The sequence below is a fragment of the Mauremys reevesii genome, linkage group 20, assembly GCF_016161935.1.
Source record: "Mauremys reevesii isolate NIE-2019 linkage group 20, ASM1616193v1, whole genome shotgun sequence".
NCBI classification, from domain to species: domain Eukaryota; kingdom Metazoa; phylum Chordata; order Testudines; family Geoemydidae; genus Mauremys; species Mauremys reevesii.
The window spans coordinates 16,755,706-16,771,000 of NC_052642.1; the positions used below are offsets into that span (position 1 = coordinate 16,755,706).

Here is a 15,295-nt window from a genome sequence, read left to right on the forward strand (position 1 = left end):
CTGCTTATGACAGGGATCACATTTCCAGGAAAAGCTTTCCTTGGGTTTACGAGTCTCCTGTACTGTAAAGAGGGGTGTTTTTGAGTAAAAATTTCATGTTACAGTTTATAACCTGCCCCCAATCACCCATTAGCTGCCCAGGCATTCAATTTAGGACTGGATGAAAAAATTTCCATCTAAGCCTTTTTATTTTGAAACCCGCGGCTCATTCAGCACACAGCTGCAGCTGTGACATCCTCAGGGCCATACAGGTAGTAGATATATTGCATGGATGCAGCCCACATATCACACAGAGAGCTACATATGCAGCCCACAATGGTAAATAGGTTGAGAACCACTGAAATAAACTTTTATATGAAAAGCATCTGGTTTTTGCAGATTTTTTTTCCAGATGTTCAATTTTTCAACAAAAACTGAAATATTTCAATTTGGATATGTTACCTCAGTGCCTCTTCGGAGTTGTAATGTTGTCACTTCATGTCCCTGATTTTCTATGGGCCAGGCTTCCCAGACAGACTACATCTCCCATGATGCACCCCAGCCAGGGATGGCCTGATGAACAGCTTCTGGTCTCCACAAGGGGAAACTGTGGTGCATCACCGGAGTTATAGTCTAAAATTTTCAGTGGGGGGCAGGAAAAAGCCATTTGCTGACCAACTGTAGTTCAGATCACTTTGGCAAGAGCTTGTTGGAGCTCTGCTATGGCAGTCGGGCTGTTCAGAGAAGTCCTCCTTCCTATTGCTTTGGAGCCGCCTACTGGATTGTGCACTACACAGTCACCATGAGTGAGGCAATAAGAAGCCCTCACTTCGAAGAGCTACTCATTCGGTAACAGATGAGCCATCGAGAGCAGTGTCCAGAACCGAGATGAAAGAAAAATTTGTTTCACTTGATTCTCAGTTTCACTTTTTTTTTTTCGTGGCCATAAAAAATCAAAAGCAAAGAAAACCAAGGCATTAGGAGTACAACATGACTTTATTATATGAATTACTATTAAACATCTTTAAGAAAAAAATACTTATAGAAATAAGTTCTAAAATAGCAACACTCACAAACATCACAAGTCTTTTTTGGTTTTTAAACCATTTCGTATAGAAGCGATACAAACGTCACTGAGTATTGTACATTTTTCTAGAAGAAATGCATTTCAGCTGTCAAGCCTGTCTTTGTGACCTTTCCGCTTGTTAGACCTGAATTTTTAAAAAGGAAAAAAGAAATCACCCTTCCTCCTCCATTACAATGGTATTTGGTGCCCTCGGGACATTTGGAAATGGCTATATGGTTACATCATTCAAAACGACTGCGTCACGACTAGGATCTAAAGGTGCATTGTTAGAACGCATTAGCTAGCACGTCCTAAAAGTCCTGCATAGACAAGGCAGTGTAACACATGCTAAACTATGCATGTTAACATATACACTGCCTTGTCTACACTAGACATTTAGTAGCTAGCACTTGTTAGCTACCACATGCTAACACCACACCTACCTTTAGATCCTAGTCTAAACAAAGCCAGAAAGATGTAAACCCCCCTGCATATCAAATGCAGTTCAAAGAAGTCATGTAACAATATTATTCTCCTCCCATTCACTGCAATGCTAAGTTTCTAAAAAACCACCAAATACTCTTTACTCTGCCTGGCTTTTTATATGCCTACAAATGTGGGTCAAGGGAGCATCACATCTCAGTATGGGCTCTGTCCTGGGGGGTTCTGAGCACTCAAACCTCCAACTGACTTTGAAGAGAGCAGTGGTTCTCAACTTTTTTTCATTTACAGATCCCTAAACAATTTCAAATGGAGGTGCAGACCCCTTTGGAAATCTATTGTCTATATATAGTTTTCAGTCTAAGTCTTTCGCGGACCCCTTAGACACAGTCTGCAGACCCGACCACACGTTGAGAACCACTAGAATAGAGGACGCTCAGCACCTCACAGATGTGTTCAGTACATCTCCAAATTGGCCCTAATAGAACAATGAGGCAATAAGCCGCCTCTGGGCTAGTCTCCAGCTGTGCCGCTGCAGGCTTTTAAATGTAGATACAGCTTGAGATTGCATTAAGAAGATGACCTTGAGGAGCTATGTTAACTGACACAATGTCTTAGAAGTCAGCATAGAGAGGGAGAAGTTGTGCTAAGCATTGTGTCAGCCGGCCATGGTTAACTCTATGGTTCTACTCAGCTTTACCCATGACTAGATGATGAAATGTTAAGCCCACCTTGTCCTTGTCTATAGTGACTGTTAACACATTGTTAGTTAACATGACTCCATAAGGTTGTGCTATAACACAACTTGATTTCTAGAGACGCGCCAAGGAGTAAAAGATTTCAATAAGCCTAGCACTAATTTAGCAGCAGGGCAGCTGCTAACATACAACACGTGTGTCCTGTGGGACAGGTGCATTTGTATTTTTCCCCTCCTTCTCCCTCTAATCCACAAAGCACTTCCTGGAGACCAAGCTGTCTTAAAAAAATGCGTTTCTGCTGGGACAGGCAGCACAGTTTCCTACCAGCAAGAGTCTGAGCTTCTGTTTGTTCGGCCGCTGGTGCCTTTTTGCATTCATGGAAACTTAGCTCAAAGTTAAGTCCTCAGTAGTCAAGAGGAGTGGGAACTTTTACAAGCTGATCTGATTCCAAGCTTGATTTTCTTCCAAACATGCAGAGCTGCTTTAGGAGAGGGAGAAACAGCCAAGCACTTATTAAAGTAGGAGCCAACTGAGGACAGGAAAAGGTGGGTGGGGGAGAAACAGACCTTCTAATTCTAAGGCTGGGGATAAAAGTCACTCCTCCTCCAAAAGCCCTTCTGTTTCCAGTGGTAGTGCTCCAGCTTCACCCTTAGCAACCAATATGTATGTACACGTACACACACACACATGTACACACACAAGTACACACACACACACTTGGGGCCTTACCCTGAGTACTGCTGAGCAATATAGTGCCCACTGACTTCAAAGGGGCCAGTGGGTGCCTGGCAGCTCCCAAAATCAGGCCCTTAGTCACTTCCTTTCTCTGAACAGCCTCGAAAGCATATTCCAGGAACCTCATATCCTGCGTGCTGCAGAAGCTTCCAAGCCACTGAATTCTTGTCTGAGCACAGATGACCTCATTTGAAACTATTCTAGTCCCTGGAGCAGGCAAATTTCTCCCGCCACTCAGGAGGTTTTACCAAAAGACTCATTGATGCTCCTCTCCCTTTTATTTTTTTAAAGGAACAGACACCAAAAACAGGCTTGGGGTGTGGGTGGGGGGAGTTGAATCTTTAGAGGATCTTTAGTGTTTGAGAACCTCAAAAGTTGCTGGGATCCCAAGGCATGGCTGCTGTTCGCATCCTGATTCAAGCCTGCATGCACTTGCCCACTGTACTGTTTGGGGTTTGCAGCAGCTCATGTTCTGACTGGGAGGTCAGGGGCACAATAGCGACAGTTGAGGTGTTAGTGTAGTATCCCAATCACGTTCTGCCAGGAGGACGTGTCACTTCAGCAATAGACACATGGACCCTTTTATCAGGAACCTCTTGAAACTCCGTGCCACACAGACTCAAAGTCCTTCTTCACTGAAAGGAAGTGCTGTGTGTGCCTGAATCCACTTTGGCTCATCCCTACTAGTTCTGAACAGTGTATCAAATTACTCAGGCCCAGACGAGGAAACCCACCACTGCCTTCGTGTTTCCATTGAGTAGCTTGATTGAATGCCAGGTGCATGGAACAAGAGCCTCATGCTCAGCAACTTTTAAAAAGAATCAGTCTTGGCACACGCTTCAAAGGCATACAGATTCTCCAGCAGATTTTGAAAGGAGCCTGTCAGGGAGTTTAAGCCTGCAATGTGGGCTTTTGTTACAAAGCCTAATAGAAAGGCAATGAAAACAGGTTTTTGTTGGACTGATTGCTTGTATCGGTGCGTCTTCCTGCTGCTTTTGCAACCCAAACGCTGCAGCGCTTGTGCTACTGCATGGGACGCAGAGAGTGAGACGGACTAGTCTATTCTCGCTACCCACACTGAGAAGTAACTAGTATTGATGCAGAAAAGAAAACTTGCTTGGAGGGAGTTATTTCCGTTATTGACACTGCTGTTAGTAGCACAGGGAAGGAATTTATTTATTTATTTATTTTTAGCCTGATAGTGTCCATTTCAATTCCAATGATTTGAGCGTTACTTTTAATCCCCACAATGTTCCACTGTGCCACCAGATTCCAAGCTCTCTCCAGAAGGAGGGATGTCATCTCACACTGATTGGCGAGATCTGAACCAATCTCCTCTTCATTTCATGTTATAAGAACTGCTCTCAGGTCTGTGCCCATAGACCATGTGAGCTCAGCTAGAGAAAACCCACTCATGTCTCAACCCGAGGCCCAATTCTGATCCCACAGAAGTCAACTGTGAGACTCACAATAAGCAGGATTTAGCCTATGATGTACAAACTCAGAGGTGAATCAAATAAGGCCCCCATCTACAATCCCCTCCCATCTAATCTGGTAAGTGTTTCCAGACCGCCAAAACTCATTGCCTGCTACATAGGGAGCAGCCAACTGTCATGAACAATCCAAATGAGAACCCGTGGGATATGTTCTAATTCAGAGATCAGCAGGGAGAACTAAACAGCGTTGAAATTCAGCCCTCCCCCACCCCCATTCCTGCTCTGTAAAGGTACCATAATATCACAAGAGCAGCAGCACAAAGCTAGAGAAAGTGGTACATTGGAGGAGAAACTGGCCCCAGCTTGGTGTCTAGTTCAAGGCATTTTTATCAATGCCTGAGGCAAAGGTTTAATTCAATGTGAGATGCCCAGGAGAAGGCCTTTTCTTTTTAAAAAGACAATTTATATTATCCTGCCTATTACCTGATCCGGATCCTGACTTATTAACTCTTAGTAACAACAACAATAAACAACATTTTTCAGGTCTTTTTTTTATGTGCGTAAAGTTACACAGATTGCTACAGTGATATGTTTAAAAATGGGCAAGCCAGAGCCCATCTGTTCAATGTATTATTGTTATTATTGTTTTTAATTCATATCCAAATCATGTTTATATCAAAGACGGTGGGGGATAGGCCATTATTCCCACAAGCTTGAAATCCGTTATCTTCACTGCAGTGACTGAGAAAAATTCAGATCAGCTGCTTAGTTTTGGTTGCATTTGCTGGATAGGAAAGAGGTGTTTTCAAACCCGCTGGGAAGAAAAAATTGTGCCTCACTTTAATACTTGTACTTCAGAAGAGGATGATAGTGGGGAGAGCCAAGGAAATTGTTTTTTCTTTGCAGCCATCTTCTTATTAAGACTTTAACAAATAAAGCCCAGTTCAGGCAATGGATCTGGGATCTAGAAGAGAAGGGCAGGGAGGGGGAGAGGAAGAAGTGTATTCAGTCAAAGCTGCTTCACTCATGGTGCTGAAACAAAGCCTGTCACTGTCCACTGGATATTTTTAAACCAACCCACAAGGATTCACTGAACTTGATTCATAGGAACAGGCAGGCATGAATATTGGAGCCTCTGCATGGTTTTCATCAGAAACCTCATGCTGAGTCCACCCACATACATTCTTCATGGAGGGCAAAAAAAAAAAAGGGAAGAATTGGCCCAACAGTTTCTCTTACATTCTTCAGTACAAAGGTCAAAGTACCTGTTGCTATCCACACAGCAGCTATTAATGGGGCTGAAGGGGCAGACGTGGGAACAACAATGGCAGAATAAGTCCCTGTGGGTGACATTCACCCCAATGCAAGCCCCATGTGCAAGGCTTTATGCACAAAGACCTACTTAGATCCTTAACACATAGCACAAAGAACTCCACACATCCTCTCTGAGGCATGGTGATTTTCACCCTAAGTCACCAAGGATGTTGTGGGGCTGGTGCTATCAGCTGTAGCTGAAACAAGAGGAAGTAATCCATCCTGAGAAAGCCAGGGAAGAACAAACAGCTGAAGCCAACTTTGCACTGGAGCACCAGGGGTAAAGCTCAAGGCACTTGTTTACTCCATGACAGCATTCAACAGATCCTTTGAATTTTCTTAGGCTGGCACTTTGTCCATTGGCCCAATTGTCTAATCTACATCACTCAACTGATCGGGGGTGCGACGGGGAGATGGGCTTACAACAGGATAGCTGAGCTGATTCCTGTAACTAGCTGCACATTACTCCCCAAACACTTCTTACCATTTATTGTCCTTCTTTTGGCCTCTCCTCTTCCTCGTGTAGCTGCTGCCTTCTTGCTTGGAAATCCTCATCTGAAAGGTATGAGACAGAGCTGTGTGGTCAGAACTTCAGGAGATCCTTCCCGTATCTAAACAAGGTGGGTGGGAAAGCTGCAGCAGTGTCAGGGGACTGGAAGGGCCTGGGCATTGCAGAAGGATATGGGTGACTGTCATTCTTGGGTCACTGGTTGGTTCAAACCTGCCCCGGGCTAGCAGTGAACAAAGCCACTACTGTTAGATGGCAGTTCAATGTCCTACGTGAAATGAGTAGGTGGGTATCAGCCCATTTCCTGCTGCACGAGTGCCCACTTGTGCAGCTGGCACCTTGGTTGGCTGCCTCAGAAGATGGGCCTTGGTGTGAATGGGCTATGGAGACTGTACCACCCTCTCACCCCTTGTGGTGCTTTTCCTGGGTCAGGGGAAGAGGCTACTGCTGTTGTGTTGTCTTATAGACAAACAGTGGACTTCAGGTCTCGGGGCTGCTGATCCACCACCTGGTTACATTTCCGTTAAATCAGGGGTTCTCAGACTTTTGTACTGGTGACCCCTTTCACACAACAAGCCTCTGAGTGCGACTCCCACATATACATTAAAAACACCTTTTTATATATTTAACACCATTATAAATGCTGGAGGTAAAGTGGGGTTTGGGGTGGAGGCTGACAGCTCGCAACCCCCCATGTAATAACCTCATGACCTCCTGAGGGGTCCCGACCCCCAGTTTGAGAACCCTTGTGTTAAATCTGTGCACCCCTGTTGCAAAGCCGAGGCGAGCGTTACCCACCCAAACCTACAGAGGGTGTTCTTGGCCCTTGGGGAAGGAGGCCCTACTTCATTTCGCTTGGTGATCCCGTCGTCTGATGAGGAGCTGAACTAAAAGAGAACGGGGGGCTGAACAGCCAGAACACATGGGGGAAGGGGACCAGGAGGAAGGGCCTGCTCACCCCAAACCTCATTCATATACCTTGGTGAGTTAACACATGGGTGGAGAAGTATCCGTTGTACAGTACAAGGTTTGAAATTAAGAGAGATGGGAGGAGCCTGGCTAAAAAGTGGGGGAGTTCCTCATCCTGTCTCTGGCTTGGGGGAGCTCCCCCATGCTGTTCCTGGTGCAGAGAGAGCTCCCCCATTCCTGTTTCACTTTACATTAGCCACAGGGATGGTCCAGGCCTGCTAGCTCTTTGCGTTAGGAAAGGGCGACTCAGGGAACAGGTTCCAAACAGCTAGCGTCACAGGCAGGAAGGAATCTGCAAGGAAGGAAGCTCCATTTTTGGTGTGCAACCCCTGCTATTTGGGGTCACATACCCCCACATACCACAGCAGTGGGCAAATCAGCTGGAGACTTGCTCTCTAGCAGAAACAAGCATTGTCTTACCACATGAGTGTCCTTCAACGTCGTCGAGAAGATTAGCTGTGGAAGCCGCTGTCCCCATCCTGCACTCTCTGTTAAGGAAAATGTTTGACAGACCGGGATGTAAGTCACAGACTTGCAAACAGCCCATCACAATTGACTCCAAGGGTTCGCGGTAGTTACCAGGTATGTTTCCAGTTGCATTCTGCTGCTATCTGGCATGAGATCCGGGTCATAACAGATCAAGGAGGCCATGACAGTGGCACTCAGGTACCAAGGCAACATACTTCGGACAGTATTAACGCAGCCACCCTACGGAGAGGAGTCTGGGGATAACAAAGCCCTTTTACCTCTAGGTCTTTATCCGTGTGCCAGCTAAAATGAAAATGGAGAAGAAGGGGAGGAAGAGCTGATGGATGAGTCACCAGCACTGTTTCTCTTGCATCACTGGAACTGAGCCGTGTCCTAGGACTGGCATGATAATTATTTAGCACATGTGCTTTTGAAATTAACATGCCACTAGAGAAACTCTCCCCACAAAATACAGTTTCAAGGAGGCTTCAGCAACAAGCGAATCATCTTAGCTGGGATCAAATCAAAATATCAGCTCCAAACATACCAAGACTTCAGGGAAGTTCAGAGCTGGATCCGAACTTGCATACATGATGAGCCGTGAATGTTCGCTGTGGCTTGGATCATGAAGGCTGTAAACATGTGCCTTTTGGTTACTGACATTGTTTTCTCCCTGAGCTATAGCTCCCTTCCACATGCACAAATCTTTGCCCTAGTTTCGGGGCTTACGTGAGATTTAAGTGGTGCATGGACCAGTGATTCTCTACCTTGTCTATACCAAGAAACCTCTTCCCCATGCCAGGATCCTCCCTCCAGGATCTTCCTCCCACCCATCCTGTTAAAATTCTTCCCCCTCCCCTCCACCCCATTGAGGAATATGGGATGGTCAGAATGGTTGTGTCCCCTAGCCCTTTCCATGACCCCAAGGTGGAGAACCCTGGCATAGGCCTCGTTCGAGCCCTCTGCAGCAGAGTTTTGTTCCAAGGTGTGGGAGCTGGGACTCATCCTCAGGAAGCTCAGTGTGATCAAGGGGTGGGATGACAGCATCACATGCTGAAAGGATACACCTGGTGCTTCAGTAAGTGTTTTCTTTTTGACTTCTTCATCTTGGTCTTCTCTGAGAAAGCCCTGGCAAGTTCAAACAGCTTCTTGCGTGTAGCTGAAAGGAAACAGGCAGGTGAATGGCTTGCTCTTAACCAGCCATCAAAAGTGGATAGAAAACAACAAGTATGATAGATGCCAAGTTCCCAGGCCATCCATTTGGGATGATGGGGCTTTGATTCACCCTCTACATGCTGCAGGGCAGGGGATGACTGAATCAAGATGAATTTGCCTGCTTGAATGAAGAATGCACAATGCCTTACTGCTTAGCCTTAGGAAACCAAGGACCCATAAACCTTTCCAGGCACTAGTACTAGTTTCAGTGATCAGAAAGAATATAATTTGATCCCTGCAGGAAGGATTCAATTGACTACACAAAAGCTCTAACTATTCAGACTTTTTTATTGTGATTTCCATGACATTCTTCATCCATGACTAAGCCAAATTCCCTCTCTCCCTCCATCCCCATCCCCACACTAAACAAAGCTCAAATAAACTGTGGCCCATGAGTCAGTCAAACTGCATGAGGTGCCCAATTTATTTTACAACAGGAGAGTAGCCTGTGGCTTGCTGGAAAGAAAGAAAAAAAGTGGGAAGAGTCTCTTTTAACCCCTCCTTCTCTAGCCTCTATGTTATTATTTAAACAGAAGCTAGAAAGGATTTGCTTCTATTCCCAGGAAGCTCAGTCCAATCCATGATACGGAGTCATGCTCTACAATACATACATCGAAGACAGGCATACACACAGGCTTGCAGCATGAAGGAGCATGCCAGATCTGATGTCAGAGCAGCCCAAGCAATTTAGCCAGTTTCAGCACCTATATATGGCAAAACCCCACTCATCGCCTTTGTCTATCGGAGGAGACTCCTAACTGATCTGCCGGCAAGTGGCAGAGAAAATCCATCCAAGCCACATCTGTCATCTTCTGGGGTGGGGTGGGAAGAAAAGAAAAATCGATTCCACTTGAAGAACAAACTCATTCAGGAAGCAGTGCTGCTCTCCCACATCACGGGGACCCTCTTCATGAGCGATGGAGCCTACATCATGGCCTCCTCCCTCCCCCTTTACTGTTTTAACCCATTTGCTTGCTGGAGATCTGGTATCATCCCCACTTTCATCCCCAGCCTAGACAGATGGGGCTAAGTGCTGTACATGACCGTCCCTGCCCCTATGAGCTTAGGGTCTGGGAGAGAGAGACATGGAAGGCAGGGCTAGAGTGCAAGCTTTTGGGGGCAGGGACTGTCCCTTTGTTCTTGTTTGTACAGCACTTAGCACAGTGGGTGTCTGATCTGTGACGGGGGCTCGCAGGTACTATGGGAAGGCAAATATTATTAATGTGCTGGGAAGATCAGAGGAAGAAACATCTTGAAGTTTTGCTTTTCTTATTAACGCCCTTCCTGCTGGCACTGTGGGAGGAATGAGTCCAGAAAAGGCATGTGCTGAGGGAAGAGGAGTGGCTTGGTGACTCAGGATGCAGAGGGCGTTCCTGGCACAGTGCTGCACCGAGGTGAACCTGGGAGCCTAGCATGGCTAGTGTGGCTGGGGGCTTCCTGTGAAGCCCATCAACAACATTGCTGAGGTTACCCAGAATGCAACACCTAGGCACTCACTGGACAGGCAGCAGGAGACCAGGAGTCAGACACGCATCTCCCACCCAGCACTGCTACCATGGCAGCTTCCTCAAAACCAAGCTTTCTCATGAATTTGAAACTGGCACAGGGGAGGTTGGTCTATCTCTGACCAGGGCTGCACCCAGGGCAGAAGGAAAGCACAGATGGGCGCAGAGTGTGGGGCGGAGGACCCAGAAGTCCGGGATTACAGAAGGCAAATGGAAATCAAACCCCAATCTGCTCCAGGCTTTGGAGATGGATTAGTGCAATTTGGATTTCCCTATTTGATACTCCTAGTTCATTCTCGCCAGGCTTAATGCAGCCTTACACAGCACAACGCATTAAAGCCCTTTCTAATCAAAAGCTCAACTCTCAGCTAAACATGCCTTGCCCTGTTAGAATCACGGGGTGGCTTGACAAACATGAATAACTTCTGAGGCTTGGAGGGGAGATAAGAATCCTGTATCTTCGCAGATCTGTGCATACCCGGGTACTGGCTTGCACATACACACACACATGCATGCATTGCAGAGTGCTTTAGCAGAAAAATGCCTTAGCACTAGATTCAGTGCTAAAGAATCCTTACTGCTTCACCTCCTCCGCCTGCCCACCTCCTGCCACGCAGCCTTCCCTCTGCCAATACGGAACCTAGAAACAAACTCACATTTTCCCATGTGTTTCAATTTGTCCCTGAATAAGGCATCTTCAGACACAGCACTGCTGGCCTCGCTGGTTACAGGGGCTATGTCACCTGAAATGCAAAAATCTGGTCACTAGGGGTTTGTAGGGGTGGAGCAGGATGTGCAGAGAATCTAAGCTGAATCATCACCATTGACCCAATTTCAGCTCCAGTGAAACAGTGGCCCTCTACCACAAAGCAGCTGGCAAGCATCTCTGTCCTGGGCTGAATAAGACAGAATAAGAAAAGAGCACACATAAAAGATGGAGACCAGGGAGGAATTACCAGCAGTTCCTAGTGCACAAAGGGATAGTCTGTTCTATCTCAATGAGACAAGCCAGGTGGGATGCAGACAGGGTTGGATTCTGTGGGAGGGGACACTGGACGGGAGACGGGATGGAGGTCAGCAAGCACAGTGCTACCTAGGCCTCTTGGGATCAAAGTGACCCTCCACATTCAGTTGCTTCCAGTACAGTCCTCCCTTTAATAGGATTACAGATAAGCGATTACAGCTGTGGCTCTGTTGATTTCAATGGAGCTGTGGGTGATTTCTGCCTGCCTGTGGACTTGAATCTCCAGTGCTCTACAACTTTGCTACCTGTGCAGAATGAATGCAGAGCAGCTGTAGGTGCTACCACTCTGACCTGGCAGCTTTCACTCCTGTGCACAATGGATGCACAGGAGTGAAAGCAAAAAGACTACACAAAGTGCAAGGCCCTGCAGAATCAGGCCCCATCTAGCAATGTCTGTTCATACAGAAAAAAAAATTGCCTTCTGCTGAACAAAAAGCCTCTTGCTTCTTTGAGAGAAAGTGACTCCAAGTCACCCAATCTGCTAATTTTATTTCTCAGTTGGTTATTAGATCATGCTCCAAGATCATTCACATTACCATGATGACATAGACAGTTAATTAAGAATGGAGAGAGTTTAGAAGTCTCAGCTGTACTAGTGCAGGCAGCTGATCTGGGTGAGTCACAGCTCCTTGTTAATCGTATCCTTGTGCTTCGCACCCCCTTTGTCAAATCTGAGCACAATTGAAATTCCGTAACCTTAGCCAAAATCGTCACGTCAAGCCTCGATGAATAGCTCCATTCGCCATGTCCTGCTCTGTAGTTCAACATGAAGATACTGACAGACACCAATGCTAATTCTGTCCTTTGGAGGCAGCTGCTATGCAGTCCCTAAGGTTAATCAAGATTACTCAGATAGTTGGTATGCCTGCAAGGCATGATCCCCGGCTCCTGGGCTAGACAAGGGCATGTTTTGTTATACTTGGGAACTAGATCAGAGTTCTCTTCATTCTACCTCCACTCCCAAGCAAAATCTTCAGAGCCATGCGTGGCAAGAGAGAAAAGGACTAAGATGGGGAATGATGAGGACTCTTTTAGCCCTGGGCCAGTGTAGAAGCAATGATGGTTTCCAAGTTTCATTTGATCAAAGCTCAAGGCATGTGCTAGACTCTAGACCTGAAGAGAGAGCGGAGTAGAAAACGGCATCTTACTGTCTCCTTATTGCAACCTGACTGGAACCTAAGCTTTGCGAGTGCTGAGGGATTGTGACAGTGCAGGCGCTATTAATACAGTGTCATGTAGGCCGGGGGAAGTAGCAAAGAGGCTAGCAAAGGTGTGCCACCCTTTTCTAGGTCATTTTGCCCATTCCCAGCAGCTCCGGCAACTGAGAGAAAACAGAAATTCTCTGCTGCAGGATAGGAAACTTAAGGGGGAGGTTTTCCAAGCAAAGACAAGAGTTAGGGGCTCAACCCCCACTGGCTGTTCCAACTTCCCTTTGTGCCTCTGAAAATCTCCCCCATAACTTCTACTCACACCACACTATTTTTACAGTCATCAGAAGTCTCCTGCAGCGTCCCTGCCAATACCCCCTGGGGAGAATTCCTTTCCAGCCCCAAACCTAAGGCGTTTTGGAGAGAAGAAAGGGCTTGGTGTCAATAGCCACCGAAAGGAAGGTTTTCACCCCCTGCCATTCATGTCACAAGGTATGTCTCCACTGCAAAAAAGGTGTGTTCTTCACTCTGGTTAAAACAGCAGTAAAGATACGGCAGCTTAGCTTTTAACTTGGGTTAGCAGCTCGACTTAAAACTGATAAAGCAGCCTGGAGCTGAACTTGAGCTGCTACCCAAGCTGGCATGTCTTTACTGCTATTTTAACCTAAGCTGGCTAATTTGGGTTAGAACCCACTTTTTTTTCTTCTCAGCGAAGACCCACCCGCAGTGTGGCCCTCTGCAGACAACGCAATGGCAGAAGCCTTAGAAATACGAAAGCAGCTACCCGGAGATCTCTGTGATCATATGCTGATGCACGGCTTGTAAATTACCTGGTTGTATAGAAGAAAAGCTGAAATCATTACTGACGGCAACACTGGTCGACTTGGATTTTTTTGACTCATACTTCAGTCGATCTGAAAAATAAAAAACATTCAAAAAGCCCTGGAACCCTGAATCATTTATTCTATTCTCCTCGACCTAGCCAGGCATTACATTGCACTCACTGCCAAAGGTGTTTTACAGCTTCAGTGTAACAAGGTCTGGAATGAGGAAGGGAGTCTGGGGCAGGAGCAGGGGAAATTTTTTTTCTTAATCTTAAATTTGTTTTTATGGTTTATGAAAGGGACAGAACTGACAGTCCAGAAGGCTGAAGTCCTCCATCCACAGGGTAGGTACAGCCCTTGAAGGCAGTAGAGCCAGCTTCCCCACACTGCTCTGCCAGCGTGCCTGATCCCTACAGGGACCACACTGTGGGGCTGGATAACTGGGAGTTGGGACTGAGACCCACCAATAGCATTGTTAAAAACAGGAAGTCATTTGGACTGGCTGGCTCAGTTGAATCCAAATCACCGAGCAAGCATCTGCTTCACCCAGAGGCTGGGTTTTTGAATGGAAATGAAATAGCACAAAATGTGACCATGTTAATATAATCAACTCAGGCAACAAATGCTCAGACTTAGGTTTCTAAATGGCAGACATCTAAATCCAGATGTAGGCACCCAATGAAGAGCATCCTGATCGTCAGAAATGCTGAGTACCCCTGACTCCATCTGAGGTCAATAGGAACTTGCAGGTGATCAGCACTCTGGACAATCAGGCCCAAAGTATAGTGCGAGCTGAAATTAATTGCCATATGTTGTGATTGGACTTAATGATGTATGATTTGTGAGAGCATTTTCAGAAACTTGGTATGTCACCAGCACAACGAAATACACTTAAAGAAATTGGCTTGTATGGTTTTACTTTCAAAAGCTGACAACTCTTGTCAGGAAAAGATTAAAAACAAATGGGTAATAATCCTTGTGTCTGTTAACTACATGCATCTCTGATGGTGTCAGAAGAGAATATTCATGCTTCTGAAAATATGGATTCAAAGACAAATCACAACCCCAGATCAACACATCTTCTAATGCTGGGTATGTTTAAATCAAGATCCAGGGTCAGATTTTACAGATAGGCACCTCTCTTTATAGTGAGGCTAAATAAAGACCCTGGGGCTGAAGGCCCTTTCTTAATCTGAAACTATGGGGGCATTTGAGATCTGGATCCCAAATGTGCAGCTTTGTTTTGAAGCAGTGCAGTTAAGCTAGACCTCAATGCTGCCTGCTCTGCTTTGTTCTGGGTTCCATCTGTCAGCAAAGTGAGCAAACGCGGTCTGAAGTGCTGTCTGCTGTTCTGTCGAGGAGCGGGATCCCAGCTGGCAATAAGTGATAGCACAAGAAAATTGGGCAAGTGCTTTCCAAACAGTCTTTTTGCTGCGCTGGAGCACATGCTCTCTCCACTGTGTCCCTCTGCCTCAGAGGAAAAGTGAGGCTACATAATGCTTGAGGAATCAAGAGAGGAAGTGAACTGTGCCCCCAACACCGCCGCAGGCTCTGAATGCTAGCACTCTGCACATGTAAAGCATAAAGCTAATTGGTGGTAACTCTGTGCCTCCACATCCCAATCCCAAGAGTATAAGCTCAGACCCCCTTCAAAACCAACAAACAAGGCAGTCAAGCAACAAGTGCAATCCCATTTCCTTTACAACTGTTCCCTCTGAAAGGATGAGACAGCTAGAGCACAGTGGGTATGAAAATCTTTGAGAGGTGCAAAACCCACTGGGCTGTAGTCTCACTTGAAGAACACTGCTCCAGCAAGAGTATTTCAAAGGCTGGGTGGACCTGTTGGACAGTGTGTGTGCATGCACACACACACTTATTTTGTACAGAAAGCTGTGTTACTGCAACGTTCAGTTCAATCGTAAAAAGTCAGGCAAGGTAAAGTCTGAGGGACCAGCAGCCAAGTTA

The 15,295-nt window shown here is 46.2% G+C and overlaps 1 protein-coding gene across 3 annotated transcripts in view; it reads right to left on the minus strand.

Moving 5' to 3' along the window:
• Positions 1 to 1,034: 1,034 nt before the first annotated feature.
• The window catches only part of CUEDC1 (CUE domain containing 1), a 123,305-nt gene continuing 109,044 nt past the window's right edge, over positions 1,035 to 15,295 (minus strand). For all 3 annotated transcript variants that reach the window (XM_039508133.1, XM_039508135.1, XM_039508134.1), the window contains 6 exons: positions 13,337 to 13,420; positions 10,991 to 11,077; positions 8,680 to 8,773; positions 7,567 to 7,625; positions 6,154 to 6,224; positions 1,035 to 5,319 (listed from right to left, as the gene is read on the minus strand). In XM_039508133.1, coding sequence (XP_039364067.1) covers positions 6,157 to 6,224; positions 7,567 to 7,625; positions 8,680 to 8,773; positions 10,991 to 11,077; positions 13,337 to 13,420 — 392 coding nt within the window. In that variant the 3' untranslated portion in view covers positions 1,035 to 5,319; positions 6,154 to 6,156. The remainder of the gene's footprint in view (positions 5,320 to 6,153; positions 6,225 to 7,566; positions 7,626 to 8,679; positions 8,774 to 10,990; positions 11,078 to 13,336; positions 13,421 to 15,295) is intronic.